The sequence below is a fragment of the Aspergillus campestris genome (assembly GCF_002847485.1).
Source record: "Aspergillus campestris IBT 28561 chromosome Unknown P168scaffold_1, whole genome shotgun sequence".
NCBI classification, from domain to species: domain Eukaryota; kingdom Fungi; phylum Ascomycota; class Eurotiomycetes; order Eurotiales; family Aspergillaceae; genus Aspergillus; species Aspergillus campestris.
The window spans coordinates 4,798,491-4,812,373 of record NW_020194336.1 but is presented as its reverse complement, the minus strand read 5'-3'; the positions used below and the strand labels follow the sequence as shown (position 1 = coordinate 4,812,373).

Genomic DNA, 13,883 nt, shown 5'->3' with positions numbered 1-13,883 from the left:
CAAATCTAATCATAGCAGGATTGGTATAAATATGGGCTCCGAATAGAATTCGCCAAGATTACTTTTACAGGCATCATCGTTCAGTTGGAGCAGAGCTATTCAAATAATCACATTGTAGCCTCGTGAAATGCGATGCTATGTTCATACAGCCAAAGGACTTTGAACTCGACAACCTTTAGCTCAGTGGTCAAAGTTTCCATAGTGGAGGGGCCGATGAGAACGGCCACAGGAATGATGAGCTTGATGACTATCAATGTTGCGAATAGTTTAAAAGGTTGCATAAGGCACGAAGGATCAGGGCAACAATCTATGTGGGAAAATGACATAAGTCAGTTGATGTTTGGCTAATTGCATGTCTCACAATTCCACATTCACGACACAGTCAGGAGTTGTGGCATACACTTGGGATCAGTAAACTGTACCCACCAAGCATTCAAAGATCATGACCTAATACCCTGCCCTGACCCTGATATTCTCCATCCCTGATGCTGAGTACAAATGCCCAAATTTCCGAGGTACCTCATAACCGACAAGCTATATAGACGCACAGAGATGAAAATATATCAAGATAGGTACGCCCATCTTGGAGGGGCTCGTGCCATATGACGGCCGTTCCCATTATATGCCGCATGTTGGGAGTCCGAGATCCTACGTTCGACTTCTTGCTCTACCTCTGCCCTCCTGTCCCGAATTGCTGTCAACCTCTGATCATACCTTCGCCACAGCCCGGGTAGATATCCCACATCCTGGGCGCAATACTGCAGGATCTCGCTCGAAAGTGGTCGAGTGTTGAATCCCTCGTAGCTGCCTCCCTGGTCCGGGTCAAATAACCTCTTTCCTCTTTCTTTTGTTTCCTTCCAGGCCACCTTCTGCTCCGGGGTCATGCTAGACTCAAATTCAATACACTTCGCCAAACCACTTAAAAACCTTCGCCGACATTGGCGAGTTGCAACTTCCATCAATTGAAGATCTTGCACACCAGCCAATCGGACCCCGAAATGGGCGAACAGGGCATCTGAATCATGGCGCACGTCGAAGAAGACCTTTGGAATTGAGGATAACTCCAAAACGTCTTTCAGTGTCATGCCGTTGCCCGCGGGCTGTGAGAACGCTTTTTCTTTGAGTATGTGGACGTCGACCAGATAGGTCCGGTCAAGAGGCGCAGCGTAAATCTGGAGAATGGATATGGTTCCATGACGCGACAGGTTGACGCCTTCGAGGTCGACAAACAGTGAGGGTGGGCTCGTCGGTAAATCCGCAATTTCCCCGACGAGCTCTACGATGCCGGCTCTTGTCGATACAAGCTGTGGCCCGACAGAGCTGTCAATCGTTGTGCTCTGGAGGGAAAAGGTGATTTTGGCAACTTCATCGTCTTCTATTTGACTTGGGTCTTGGGATGACACTTTGTCTGGTGTGGACTTTGTCTGTGTCTTGTACATACTGTATGTACTGTGCCTGTCAATATTGCGTGGTTTCTTTATAGCCATGAACAATATGGCATCGGACTCACGTGTATATATATTATAAGTAAATGATGCTGTGTAGGGATTACCCTGCCTCCCACAGTCAAATTTATAGAAGTTTATGTTAACAGTGAGCCTAGCAGGTTAAGAAAGATTGGTGAGTCCTCACGGCCGGGAAAGGGCTCTATATAGCCTCCATAGAACGTATGGACATGAGCAATAATTTCGTTCAAGGGCTGGGAAAGTGCAATCATCCTTCCATCATCATCGTGAGTTCCGATGGATTCCCGTCCAGAAGTTAAGCCATATACACATCAGTGGCACTTCAGTAAGGTTTCGATGTCATGTAAGTGTCAGAGCATTGTTAGCCAAATTACTCAAGACTGAATTCCAGGGTATCATCGGGAAGTCTGAAGCGCCGTCAAGTCGACCCCACTCGAGTCGTTTTTTCATAATCAACGAGGGTGTATTGAATAGGAAATGGGTCAAGAGCAAAAAATCAATCGTATGGTCTTGGTGACTTGGATGGGTTCCTTGAATCTAGCCATATAATGACAGTACATGAGATGGGTTGTCAATTAGGTTTCCATTGTCCAAGAAAACAATAAAGCGGAGAAGTGTGGAAACAAACCTCGAATCAGAGAAAAGGTAGGGAACATGTATTGCTGATTATGAAACTGGTTCAAGGGCCTGACTGGCTCAAATTGCCTTTTGTGCTTCGTCTTTTGAATCTCCGACGTCGTCACTATTCTCGATCTCAACAACCGTTATCCGAACAAGCCGACCAAAAAGTAACATCTGGGACAATCCACAGCATCCAATCCGATATCCATCCCCAGCAACAGGCAAAGACAGAAGAGAAAGGTAAACACCCCTGTGAACCAAATAATCACCACATGTGGGTCTCTTCCAGCCCTGCCCCTGTCGGAAGTCGGAAGCATCTTCCACCAAGCTGTTCAAGTCTTGACGTCACCCTTGGCCCGGTCCTTAACTCGGTGACTTGGCTAACCCCGCAATGCATCTTGTGAATGAGATCTTTGGTAAACGGGTAATACCATACTAGTGTAACTCACTCCGTTGATCGACAATCATTCAGGGTCCTACTTCTCATCATTGGTCCTTGATATATAACACTGGGGGCCTGGACGATACACCCGGCGGCAGGAACAAGCCGTCCAGTATCTACTCACCTACATTGACCCACCACACTCTCACGATAATCCTCCATACACACAATGACCCCAGGACATTCCTACTATGAGTTCCCCTCGCATGAGACTGACGCCCTCCTGGGCCGTCGAAACCAGGGCCCAACCCGCCTGCATCACCTGAGGAAATACATGCGCACCGACATCGACCCGCGCGGAGCCGACATCCTCCTCCTACTATGCTACGTCCTCACCGGCCTCCTAGACAGCTCAGCCGTCTCCATCTGGGGCTCCTTCGCCAGCATGCAAACCGGCAACACCGTCTACCTCGGGCTCGGACTAGCAGGTGTCGACGACACCGGCCGGTGGCTGAGATCGCTCGTCTCCATCGGCGGGTTCTGCCTCGGCTCCGTGTTTTTCTCGACGTTCCATCGCTCAACGCAGCCTCCGGTGCGGGCACGATGGGCCCTCGCCCTCTCGTTTGGCATGCAGACAGCGTGTCTCATGTTGGCGGCGACGGTCGTCACTGTTTACCGGCCGGTCGGAGAGTCAGGGCTCACGTGGAGGACCGCGCTGCCGTTGGGTCTGGTTGCGTTCCAGAGCAGCGGCCAGGCGGTTGCGAGTCGCGTGCTGCAGTTTCGGAGCCTAACTAGCGTGGTGTTGACCAGTGTGTACTGCGACTTGTTTTCGGATTTGTGGGCATTTCGAGACCCGGAGCAGCTGCGGAGGCTGGGGCAGTGGGAGGGATGCTGGTGGGGACTTGCGTAGGGGGCGTGTGGGCGAGGAGCGAGGTTGGTCTGTCCGGGGCGTTGTGGACTGCTGTCGTTGGGAAGGCCGTTATGGCGGTTTCTTGGTTGTGGTGGCCTGCTATGGCAGAGGTTTAGCCATTGGTGTGTAGTAAGGTAATATAATTCTAATGAGTGATGTTGTAGTGTGACTACTACTTGTAAGATAACGTGGATAGTTCGTAGCTCTGAGGACCGAGATACAAACAATATCGCGATGTACAGGTCTCTGAACATCGCCTTAGCCATAGTCGACAGTAAGCACTGAGGGAGACTGGCTCATGGTTTGGGTTCTCATCGCCCTTCCCATATGCAGGGCTATACAATTTCCCTCCTTTCATGAGACCCCCCACTTTGAGAATAAGCCTTCGCCTATACGGGATCTACCCGTGCATAAGTTATAAAATATTCCGCGTATATGTACTTGAAGAAGCATCAGAGAAGATTTCCCAGCAATCAGCTCCCGAAATTGACAGCCCATGCCGACGCAACGTTTCAGATAAAATGCACATCTACTTCCGCCACGGAAGCAAGGAAAGAATACCCGAATTGCCTAAATCCAGCAGATCCATATAAGCTTCTCATGTACCATCTCCATACAATGCTTAGCACCAAAGACGCCATCCCAATTATCACAATGCGCCTCCAGTACACCCCACTATCCCTCCTCCCTCTCCTCCCCCTCCTCTCCCTCGCAACCGCCCAACCCGCCACCACCGAAACCCCAACACCAACAGCAACAGCCACCCTCGAACCATCCTGGTCGTGGATCCGCGCCGTCGAAACCCCCTACTACCACAGCTACCTGCAGAGTCAGCCAACGCAAGCCGCAGGGGCAGCGCACCTCGCGAAGAACACAAATGCAGGCCAATTCAACGTCATCGACGGCCAGCTAGTCTACAACACCGGCGCCGACAAGAAGCCGCTGTACATGAACGTGGAGCCTCGCGCGGACGACGAGCAGCGCAAGCTGCAGACGTGGTTCAACGCGACGAAGAACGAGTACGGCGCGTTTGCGTTCCAGGGCGATGCGCTGACGTGGGAGGCGGATGATTTTGAGAGACCGAATACGGCGGCTTGGTATGTTTGTCAGGAGGATAAGGTGTTTGTGAATACGGGAGCGTATCTGGATAAGACGCCTGAGGGGTGTTCGGATCAGACGGTATGATCTTCCCCATTCTTTTTCTTGTTCTTGGTTGTTTGTCGTTGCTTTGAGGTTGTCGCTATGTGGATACTGATGCAGGGCTTAGATTCATTCGTATGGGGGCCCGGTAGCTGATGTTTAATGTTGGCTCTTTCGTCAGTGGTATGATGGAGGGATGAGATGGTTCGAGTTGCAGGACGGTTGAAGATCGATCATCGGGTCCTGCAGATCATCCTGGGGTAGGAAGTTCCACATCGACTGAGGCTAGGGTGATTCATTATGTGCAGTCCATATTCTAGCTGATCTATCCCGTGTTTAGTCAATTTACTCTCTCATGATCCCGTATGCGTAACTGTTTGGATATCCTGGTCGTATACCTCCGATGGTTGTCAGGCACTGTAGCACGCGTAGATAACAGATCATTTGAAGAATGACTGGCGAAGGAACCCTCCTAGATTTACTGAGCAACCGAGTCCAGATCGAAATGGGGTAACAATATCAATGGTTGGCGCTTCAAGAGCCTGCCAGTGACAGCGTCTGACGAAAGGTGGCATTCGCAGTCCGAAGTCACGGTCTCGTGACTTACGCCATTGCCCTACACCGAATGAGATGATCTAGCCCAGTAGCATACCAGACAAATAAAACAACACCAACAAACAAGGCTTAATATTATTACAAACTATTGCAACCGATAGCAAGGGTATTAGACATGTCGACAAAAAACGGACGCGGCAGGAACGCCATCGCGATCGAGATCCGACCGACGGGAAACGCTTTCGACAACTGTAAACCTCGGGACCATCTCCTCCGTCGCAGTGCCGTGTGTATGTATCGTGGAGTGCACGTCTATATCCCGGTTTCCATCGCAGGTGCATAGCTCGTCGTTTCCACCATTTTTTCGAGTCGAGTTCAGGGGGAAGAAGGAGGGAGAGGCATGACGGGCGTAGGAGAGGTCGGGTCGTCGATATTTAGGATGAAAAAGGAAACGAAAAATTTAAGCACCGCCGACAAGGACGTTGTTCACGGGGATGTGGACTGTCACTGTGTTAGCAAGATGTGTCGCGTACGAGACGAGAACCAGGAGAGCTCACCCAGCTTGACGATGAAGCCAATTCCGCCCATCACCAGGAAACCGACGCCAACAGCTTGGCTGATCTTGATGAATTCCCGTCGGTCGGCTAGATGGTGATTGTCCGATTAGCATTGGGGTGTGTGCGCGCAGGCTATCAGCTGGACGACTCACGCTTCTGGCTGCGGTGGATGAACTGCATGCCGTCCCGGAAGAATTCCCGGGGGACATTGAGGAGCTCCTGCACTTGGTCGGCCATTGTGAAGATTAGGATGTGAGAGGGATTGAAGATGGTCGGAAGAGGAAGACAAGGAATGTATGGAACGGATAGCGAAATGGAGTGAGGTTTAATTGAGCTTCGCGGTCAATGGAGATGCTGATCGGGGAAAGGACAGAGTCGCCCCAATGCCCCGGGTCCGGGTCAACTTTCGGCCGGGCAAGAGGCCAACTCGTCCACGAGCCACTGTGGCTGGTGATCGGGTTAGATGTGGCGGTGCGGGTCATTCCCCGGTCAGTGTAAATAACCCTAAAGACATCAATCAAATTAAGGGTTGTATCCACTATTGGCATTATCCTGGGTTTATCCGTATATCGTGTCTGTTGTAGCTCGGATGGTTCCTTGCAATGTCGATAATACGATAGAGACATATTGAACCTGTGGTCAAATTACCACCATCGGATTTTTCGATATATATATCCACGTGTTGTCCACCAGTTTTGATACAGATCAAGGTGCTGTAGTGTAGTGGTCATCATGAATCGTTGTGGTTTCAAACAACAATTCCGATTCGACCTGGGTTCGATTCCCAGCAGCGCCATTGGCGTTGACTTGATCAAATCTTTTTACTGATCTCTTCAACGTGATGGCAAGGGAACCTCTTCAGAGCATGGTACCCCGATGGTATTCATGGCTTTCTTTAATACCATGAATGCAAGGACCCTGGATAGGGCTCGTTTATTCACTTTTTATTGAGTATGTATTTTTGCCGAGAGACACGTTTAAACTTTGTTCTCTCGTGTTATCAGATGCGTCTGGCTGGGCCTACTATACATCATAGATATACCACCACTAATTGATTATCCCCTAGTGAAGAGCCAAGTAGACACTCACTATTCCAGCACCATTGATTCATTACTAAAAAAAATGAAATAGATAAGCAGTACTAACAGACACCCCGAATCGCATGCGACTGCCTGACCAGGGATGATGTGCATCGTGCAGCTGATAGCCTCTCCATAACCAATGAGCAACATCGTGTCTTATCAGGATCTACCTCGATAGGGCTAAAAACACCATCACATATAGACACCCCAGTTCCCCAGAAAATAAAAACACGACTCTGAAATCATACTAACCAGTTGCAAAAAAACACCATGACTGTCCAAGCCGCATGGGAGTCGTGCTCCCAAACCGACACACTCTTCATCCTCGTCTGCAGCGTCTTCTGCTGGCTGATCATCCCCGCCGTCGGCCTCGCCTACTCAGGCTATTCCACGCGCTTCAATAGCCTCGCCTCCTTCTACCCGGGTCTACTCGCCGTCTCCGTCTGCTCCATCCAATGGTGGATGATCGGGTACTCGCTGGCCTACGGCGACGCCAACAGCGTCTTCGGGGGCTTCGGCAAAGCGTTCCACATAGGAGTCCTCGCGGACCCAGTGGGTTCTATCCCAGAGATCCTGTTCTCGCAATTCCAGCTCATCTTCTGCGCGACGGTGTGCGCGATCGCGATCGGGGGCGCCTGTGAGCGCGGGCGACTCCTCCCATTGATTCCATTTATTTTTGTATGTCCTAGTAAACAGCCGAACGAAAAATGGGTTGAGAATAAACCATACTCGTAACGAGACCCATGCCACAACAACCAGAAGATTAACCCGAGATGAACAGGGCTGGTGCACATTCATATACGCCCCGTTGGCGCACATGGTCTGGTCAGAGACAGGCTTTCTGGCGTCACTAGGCGCCCTCGACTTCGCCGGCGGCACGCCCGTACACATCTGCAGCGGCGCGACAGCAACAGCCATGAGCGTCTACCTCTCGTACCCGCGATTCCGGTCGCGACGGTCGAACAAGCGAACCCCGCAGCACCTCGTGCTGCACAAGCCACACAACGCGCTGTCCCAGCTCCTGGCGCTGATCATCATCTGGAACGCGTGGGTGGCGTTCGACGCGGGGACGACGCTTGCGTTGAACTTCAAGAGCGTGATGGCCGCCTGCGTGACGAACCTGTGTGCCTCGTCCGGGGCGCTCACCTGGGCGAGCCTCACCTACTTTGAGACCGGGAAGTGGAGTCTGGATAGTACCTTTCTCGGGGCGATTGCGGGGCTGGTGCTTATCACGCCCAGCGCGGGGTTCGTCGATATGACTACTGCGGTCGCGTTTGGGGTCCTCGGTGCGGTGTGTGGGCGCCAGGCGCTGCGGATCAAGTTCACCAAGGCGGCTGCGCGGTGGAGGTGGGTCGACAATGGGGATACCTTTGCGACGCACTGTCTGGGTGGGTTTCTCGGGACGATCGTCACGGGGCTGTTTGCGCAGCGGGAGGTTGCCGCGTATGACGGGGTAACGTTTATCGCGGGTGGATGTCTGATTGATGGGAATTGGCGGCAGCTGGGGGTGCAGATTGTGGAGGCGCTGATTGGGTTCGTGTGGAGTTTTGTTGGGAGTTATGCCCTTTATGCGCTGATTGATTGTGTGCCTGGGTTGGAGGTGTTGGCTACTGATGAGTATGTTGGACCTTTTCCTGCTGTCGTGGTGGGATTGATGCTAATGAGTGGTAGGGATGTCATGGCCGGGATGGATGCGTCGCAGATGGATGAGTCTCTGTATGCGGCGCAGTGGGCGGGGGAAGAGGACTATCATCCTTTTGCCGGGGTCCGTCTATAATTCGAGATGCTGTTCGGGTGTCGCGTGGGTGCAGCATTGGGGATATTGTACTGTCGTAGGGATGGTAGAAAGATACCTGCCAGGTACCTGTAGTATAAGTAGATAGCACACCGGTAAGCCCGAGCTTATCATCCACGATGCTTTAGAGCTCGAGGCATTATTAGTAAATAGCCAAATAATGAGGCTCTCATTCTGTATACATCCAATTGGCCGCATCAATCATCCAGAGACCAGTCTATTACTTTTGTAGCCAAAGCGCAGACCCATCATGACAAGATATACAGACAAAATTCACCACCTGATATACATATAAACCCACTTAACTAAACACAACCGTCTTGTGTCCGTTCAGCAGAACCCGCCGCTCAGTCACAAACTTGACCGCAGTGGCCAACACATTGCTCTCAACGTTGCTGCCCGCGTGAGTCAACTCCTTCGGGCTCATTCCGTGGTTCACCCGCACGACATTCTGCTCGATGATCGGGCCCTCGTCCAAGTCGCTCGTCACAAAGTGCGCCGTCGCGCCGATGATCTTCACGCCGCGATCATAAGCCTGGTGGTAGGGCTTGGCGCCCTTGAAGCTAGGCAAGAAGCTATGGTGGATGTTGATGATGCGTCCGGACATAGCCTCGCACAGCGTCGGCGACAGCACCTGCATGTACCGGGCCAGCACGATCAGGTCGACGTTGTGCTGGCGCACCAGCTCCAGGACCTGTCCTTCCTGCTGGGCCTTGGTGTCTGCCGTGACGGGGAGGTGCACGAAGGGAATGTTGTAGGTACGCGCCAGGGTCTCGAATTCGGGGTGGTTGGAGACAATGACAGGAATTTCGATGGCCAGCTGGCCGGTCGACTGGCGGAAGAGGAGGTCGTTGAGACAGTGGCCGATCTTGGAGACCATGATGAGCACGCGGGGTTTCTGGGTCGCGGGGACGAGCTGGAAGTCCATGCTCAGGCCCTCGGCGGTGAGACTGAAGGCATCGCGAAGAGTCTCAACGGTGGGCGCGGTCTCCGAGGAGGAAGATTCGGCCTTGAAGTGCACGCGCATGAAGAAACGCTTCGACGTGGGATCGCCGAACTGCGATGAGTCAACGATGTTGAGATTCTGCTGGACCAGGAAGGCCGTGACCGCGTGGACGATGCCGGGGCGGTCCGGGCAAGAGAGGGTCAGGATAAAGCTGGACATTGTGCCTATGCTCTGATGTTGAATCTGTGTTCCTGGGAAAAACTGTTGAATGGGGATGTCTGTGCCTTTTGTTGTGGGATGAACTGACTCGATCAGCGGAAATTTCCCGATGCGGGCGGAGATTTTCAGTCCCGCATGCGGCGCTGACAAAGCTGATCAGATTAGATTAGATCGGGTCACATGAGTCATACTTTCTATACCGGGCCCATAATTCTCAACAGTTCCACACGCGTTCACCCAATGATAGGGTAGAAATACTTTTCTCTAGGAAGCTATACTGTAATATGTTGAAGAAATGACCGAAACGGCAGGTGCTGTGCTCTTGGCATGTCAGACCTTTCACCGAGACAAGGAAACTCGGTGCACCTACTTAGCATGTATTGAAGGTTCGAGCGTCAGTACAATATGGACGGTGTACTCCTTCAATGGTGTGACGGGACATTGTTCAAGCGCATAATTTTTTCCCATGGTTGGCGAAGTAGCATTGCTCTGTTTTCTATAACACTAGACAGCTTCCTAGATGCCGCCAAGGATGCGCAATTTGGAACAGACACCAGCCATCCACACCGGTCGGGTCTGTTTGTTCTTTTCTTTATTTTCTTCTCATTTCGCATGCTTTGGACGTTTCTATAGTCGCTGCTTATATAGTATTGTAGGGTTGCCATAATTTACAATGAAATACTTTGATTTACAGATATCAAAAAAAACCCTTGACTTTGCGCGCGCTAATCCGAGCAGAGCGTGAGCTGTGTGCTGGGCTAGCATGCTAAATGCGCTGAGGACCGGCTCGGTGCAGAATCCATAGCCCTAATCATCCTCCCCACCCGGCCTGGTACTTGGCATGTCTTTGCGTCTTGTGGCCAATACTGGTCAAGGAAAAAACTTGCACATTTCATAATGTGACAGCTTAAGGAGATATGGTTGAATCGTTGGATCATTGGAGTATTGAAAATACTGGGGAGTCAAGGTCACATGTCTCAATTATATGTTTCTATCTAGATACACAACCAAGTGCCGACATGGGCAGTCTCGCAAGCAATAGTGGAAGGCCGTTTAACCGGAAGTAACATGCAGGGGCCCGTTGCCATCATCCTCAGGGCAGTTGTGGCTGTCGGCATCGAATTCGACGACACAGCTTGAGTCCATGCCGATAGCGATACCGATAAAAGTTGTATCCGTCTTTCCGTCGCCCTTGCCAAGGGAATTGCCATTGCCATCTTTAACCTCGCAGGTTTGAGGGTTGCCTGCTAAGTTCGATTTGCACTTGAATTTGCGAGGGGTATCCCAGCAGTCGCCCTCGATGGTGAACTCGCGGCCGTCGTCCGTGCTGTAACAAGGCGAATGGTTGTCGGGGGTCCCCTGATCATAAATGGCTTTGCCGGCCTCGTCGAAAATCGCGAAGCCGTTGTAATTCCCGGACTCATTGCCGGCGGGGCCCGAGACGGTTGAAAAAGAGCCAGAGGACCAGACGACCTTTAGGCGCTCGCCGTTCACGGCGGTCGAGGTCGCTGCGATGAGGAGGAGGAGGCTGGCGCGGAGAGACGGCATGATGCAGAAATGGAGACTGGAAGCTTAAGATTTGAACTTTGATAACTGAGATGAACGAGATTGTTGAGCGGAATCTTCTGGTAGGAGTGCAGTCAGGTCTTTTATACCCATTCTGCTCGGGAATCGTCTGTCAAGTCAACCGGCACATCTTGACGGTGTCAGCTAAGGATATAGCTTAATCTGGCTAAGATTGGCGGGGATAGTACAACCTTGGCGCGTGGGGGCTGGAATGGAAAACGCCACATACTCAATGGTGTAGCTGGCGGCCCCAGTTAGGGGCAAAAGGATTGATTCAAGGTATACTCGTCTCCCGCTGAGTGCACGAGTCAGTTGTCTGGGTAAGGTGGATAAATGGGGTTGAATGGGGGAACATCGATCTTGAATGTCTATCCTTACCGGCCAGAAGAGCGTTAACCCAAGGAGGCGAGTTGTTGCCGTCACCACTGGATTCCACACAGCCGAGAGTGTCTATTCTAGTGATCTACGCGGACTCGATTCCTACAGAGCACCTTTTCAGCTGTCTTCCGCCCCCAAAGTGTTAACCCTGATAGGTGTCAGAAACAAGCCTAGTTCGTTTGCCACCAGGCCGAGAGGAGGAGGTCACAGGGGAGAGAATAGCTAAGTGGGGCCGTCATCCTTCACGTTCATTGTGCAGGAGTGGCTGGCTGCAGATCACAGCCCTAATAGGGTGTTTCATTTTTGAGTCGTCTTCCCCATGAGCTAGACCTTGGCCTACGTTTAAGGTGAGTCTGCAAATAGAGTCCATCACTGCTAGTATCTAGCATGGGAATCGACTTGAAAAATATGGGGAGCAGTGTAGATTGCCATGGGGTACTCGTATGCCGAAACTGAAGATAGAGCCCCCCGGCAGGAGGCTCTGTCAAGTCTGTGTATCAGCTAGGCTTGTGCTCGTTGAACACTGCTCGAGGCATTATCTTGGACGCCTAGCATTCTAAGCGAGGATCAGCTGTCTGGAAATGGAAGAGGTTGCAGTAAGTCATGTAGATCCCTAGCAGCGACAGTCTGAGTGATAACGCATGGTTCTTGGTTCCTGGTTCTGTGTGTTACTATGGGCTCATAATTAGGTATTAAGTCCTAGTTTCACCCGGTTGAGCTAATGCGTCTGATCGACGATCAGGTGGTAGGCTTTGACTTTGTTAAATCCCTCACTTGTGGTAGTCAGCGACAGATCAGTGTCTATCATCTGCATGATATCCCCCGATGGCTAGACGAGAACATCCTCCTTCCCATCATATGTAGATTGGAGGGTTACTCTAGTCTCCGACACGCAACTGGATTATGTATCTTTGGAAAATAAATCAGCAGTCGGCACGCAAGATGCTATCTTCATCTTGACAGGCTTGCTGCATCCATAGATAGATACTTAGCTAGACTATTCTACATAGTGTATAATGGTATCAATTATTCTAGTTGACTAAACCTTCTATGTATATGTTCCCTTTTTAGTGTTCAAGTAGAGCTTGTTTACTGAATAAATGATATATAGTAACTACTACAGAGTAGTTTGTTTTGATATGTTGGCAGGAATAGAGAACGGTAGATTCCTATTTTGGAGTTCTTCATGATGCACTACTACAGGGCTAGTAGGAGTTGCGGGAATACTCTGCTTCCTGTGATGGTAACGTGCTGTTTCCTCTCCTGGGAGGGACTAGACTTAAGCCAGCTGAAGAACACTAGTAAACTAGGGGTACTATTGAGTCAGCAGCTACACACTCCTAAGGGAAACATCTTGGGTATATCAGTCAGGTTAAGCCCTATACCAAATGCTGGTCAACGTTTTGGCGTAGCGGTATTGAGAAATTACTTGCAAGAGACCTAGTAGCATTAGCATTATATGTTCAGCGCTGTATAGGTAATTTCATGGCTCCTATGCTCTTTGATATAAATTTGTTCACTGATGGATCCAAGCATATGTATGCATGTATTTTTGTTCTCTAAGCATAGGCTGTAAGGAGGTCGGTACCTAATTTATTCCATGATTTATGAGTAACATATCTGTACAGAAGATAAGAAGCCTGGAAACACAATCAATACTAAAATGGCAGGTATATAACTGATACGGATGGTTGGAGTCGCAAGACGCCCTACTACTACATAGCGTACTATGATCATGGCCAAACAAGTTCAAAGGTAAGAGACTCGGGTCCAAAATTGGACCGCATTCTTCTCCCCACCTGTCCATATCACGCAAATGGGGTAGAAGAGTCTTGATGGGAAAAAAATGAGTATGTCTTGGAGAGAGAATTGCCCTAAGAACAGGGAGCATGGGGTAAAGCCCGATGTCTCCCATGCTCATTCAACATGATTTGGTGACTGCTATCGGGAATTCGGCATAGACCAGATTGGTCAATATTCTCAAATGGGTGAAAAGACCGGCTTCCACGAAATACAATCATCTACACTAAATCGCTATTTGGCCAGTGAAACTAGTTCCTTAGTGCCCATTCAGGGTGTCGTGTCTCTGTTGCCTCCGGGTGCAATTGACTTTACCCTTGACAATAAGCTGATACCTCAAAAGGTAAGTAGCTCAGAAACCTCACGCCAAAACAAACGGCTAGATTCGGGACGCTCTCCGCAGTCGTTAGGGCAATCTATCGATATTGCGATACAAGACCAATGCCGAAGTTGGCCAAGCCATCGC

General features: G+C 50.6%; 7 protein-coding genes and 1 non-coding gene across 8 annotated transcripts; 4 read left to right on the top strand and 4 right to left on the bottom strand.

The window, feature by feature from the left end:
* Positions 1-563: 563 nt before the first annotated feature.
* On the bottom strand, positions 564-1,439 carry P168DRAFT_315379 (exonuclease; the record flags this gene model as incomplete). Its single annotated transcript, XM_024839899.1, has 2 exons — positions 564-812; positions 867-1,439. 2 exons carry the CDS (start codon positions 1,437-1,439, stop codon positions 564-566), a joined length of 822 nt encoding a protein of 273 aa, XP_024697965.1.
* An 805-nt stretch (positions 1,440-2,244) lies between these two features.
* P168DRAFT_301889 (YoaK family protein) lies at positions 2,245-3,379 on the top strand (the record flags this gene model as incomplete). The annotated part of the gene is made up of 1 exon (XM_024838582.1): positions 2,245-3,379. The coding sequence occupies exon 1, from the start codon at positions 2,699-2,701 to the stop codon at positions 3,377-3,379; it is 681 nt and encodes a 226-aa protein (XP_024697964.1). The 5' UTR covers positions 2,245-2,698.
* A 654-nt stretch (positions 3,380-4,033) lies between these two features.
* P168DRAFT_315377 (uncharacterized protein) lies at positions 4,034-4,682 on the top strand (the record flags this gene model as incomplete). Its single annotated transcript, XM_024839898.1, has 2 exons — positions 4,034-4,558; positions 4,647-4,682. 2 exons carry the CDS (start codon positions 4,034-4,036, stop codon positions 4,680-4,682), a joined length of 561 nt encoding a protein of 186 aa, XP_024697963.1.
* An 852-nt stretch (positions 4,683-5,534) lies between these two features.
* On the bottom strand, positions 5,535-5,868 carry P168DRAFT_315376 (translocon subunit SSS1; the record flags this gene model as incomplete). Its single annotated transcript, XM_024839897.1, has 3 exons — positions 5,535-5,575; positions 5,632-5,718; positions 5,784-5,868. The coding sequence occupies 3 exons, from the start codon at positions 5,866-5,868 to the stop codon at positions 5,535-5,537; spliced, it is 213 nt and encodes a 70-aa protein (XP_024697962.1).
* Positions 5,869-6,340: 472 nt separating this feature from the next.
* On the top strand, positions 6,341-6,427 carry P168DRAFT_t16. Its single transcript has one exon. It is a non-coding gene; the product is annotated as a tRNA-His (tRNA).
* A 45-nt stretch (positions 6,428-6,472) lies between these two features.
* On the top strand, positions 6,473-8,490 carry P168DRAFT_333000 (ammonium transporter; the record flags this gene model as incomplete). The annotated part of the gene is made up of 4 exons (XM_024841671.1): positions 6,473-6,494; positions 6,997-7,391; positions 7,495-8,330; positions 8,385-8,490. The coding sequence occupies 4 exons, from the start codon at positions 6,473-6,475 to the stop codon at positions 8,488-8,490; spliced, it is 1,359 nt and encodes a 452-aa protein (XP_024697961.1).
* A 125-nt stretch (positions 8,491-8,615) lies between these two features.
* Positions 8,616-9,750, bottom strand: P168DRAFT_287400 (formyltetrahydrofolate deformylase). Its single transcript, XM_024836563.1, has one exon. It carries the CDS (start codon positions 9,671-9,673, stop codon positions 8,810-8,812), a length of 864 nt encoding a protein of 287 aa, XP_024697960.1. The 5' UTR covers positions 9,674-9,750; the 3' UTR covers positions 8,616-8,809.
* A 976-nt stretch (positions 9,751-10,726) lies between these two features.
* On the bottom strand, positions 10,727-11,221 carry P168DRAFT_278855 (uncharacterized protein; the record flags this gene model as incomplete). The annotated part of the gene is made up of 1 exon (XM_024835726.1): positions 10,727-11,221. One exon carries the CDS (start codon positions 11,219-11,221, stop codon positions 10,727-10,729), a length of 495 nt encoding a protein of 164 aa, XP_024697959.1.
* Positions 11,222-13,883: the final 2,662 nt, after the last annotated feature.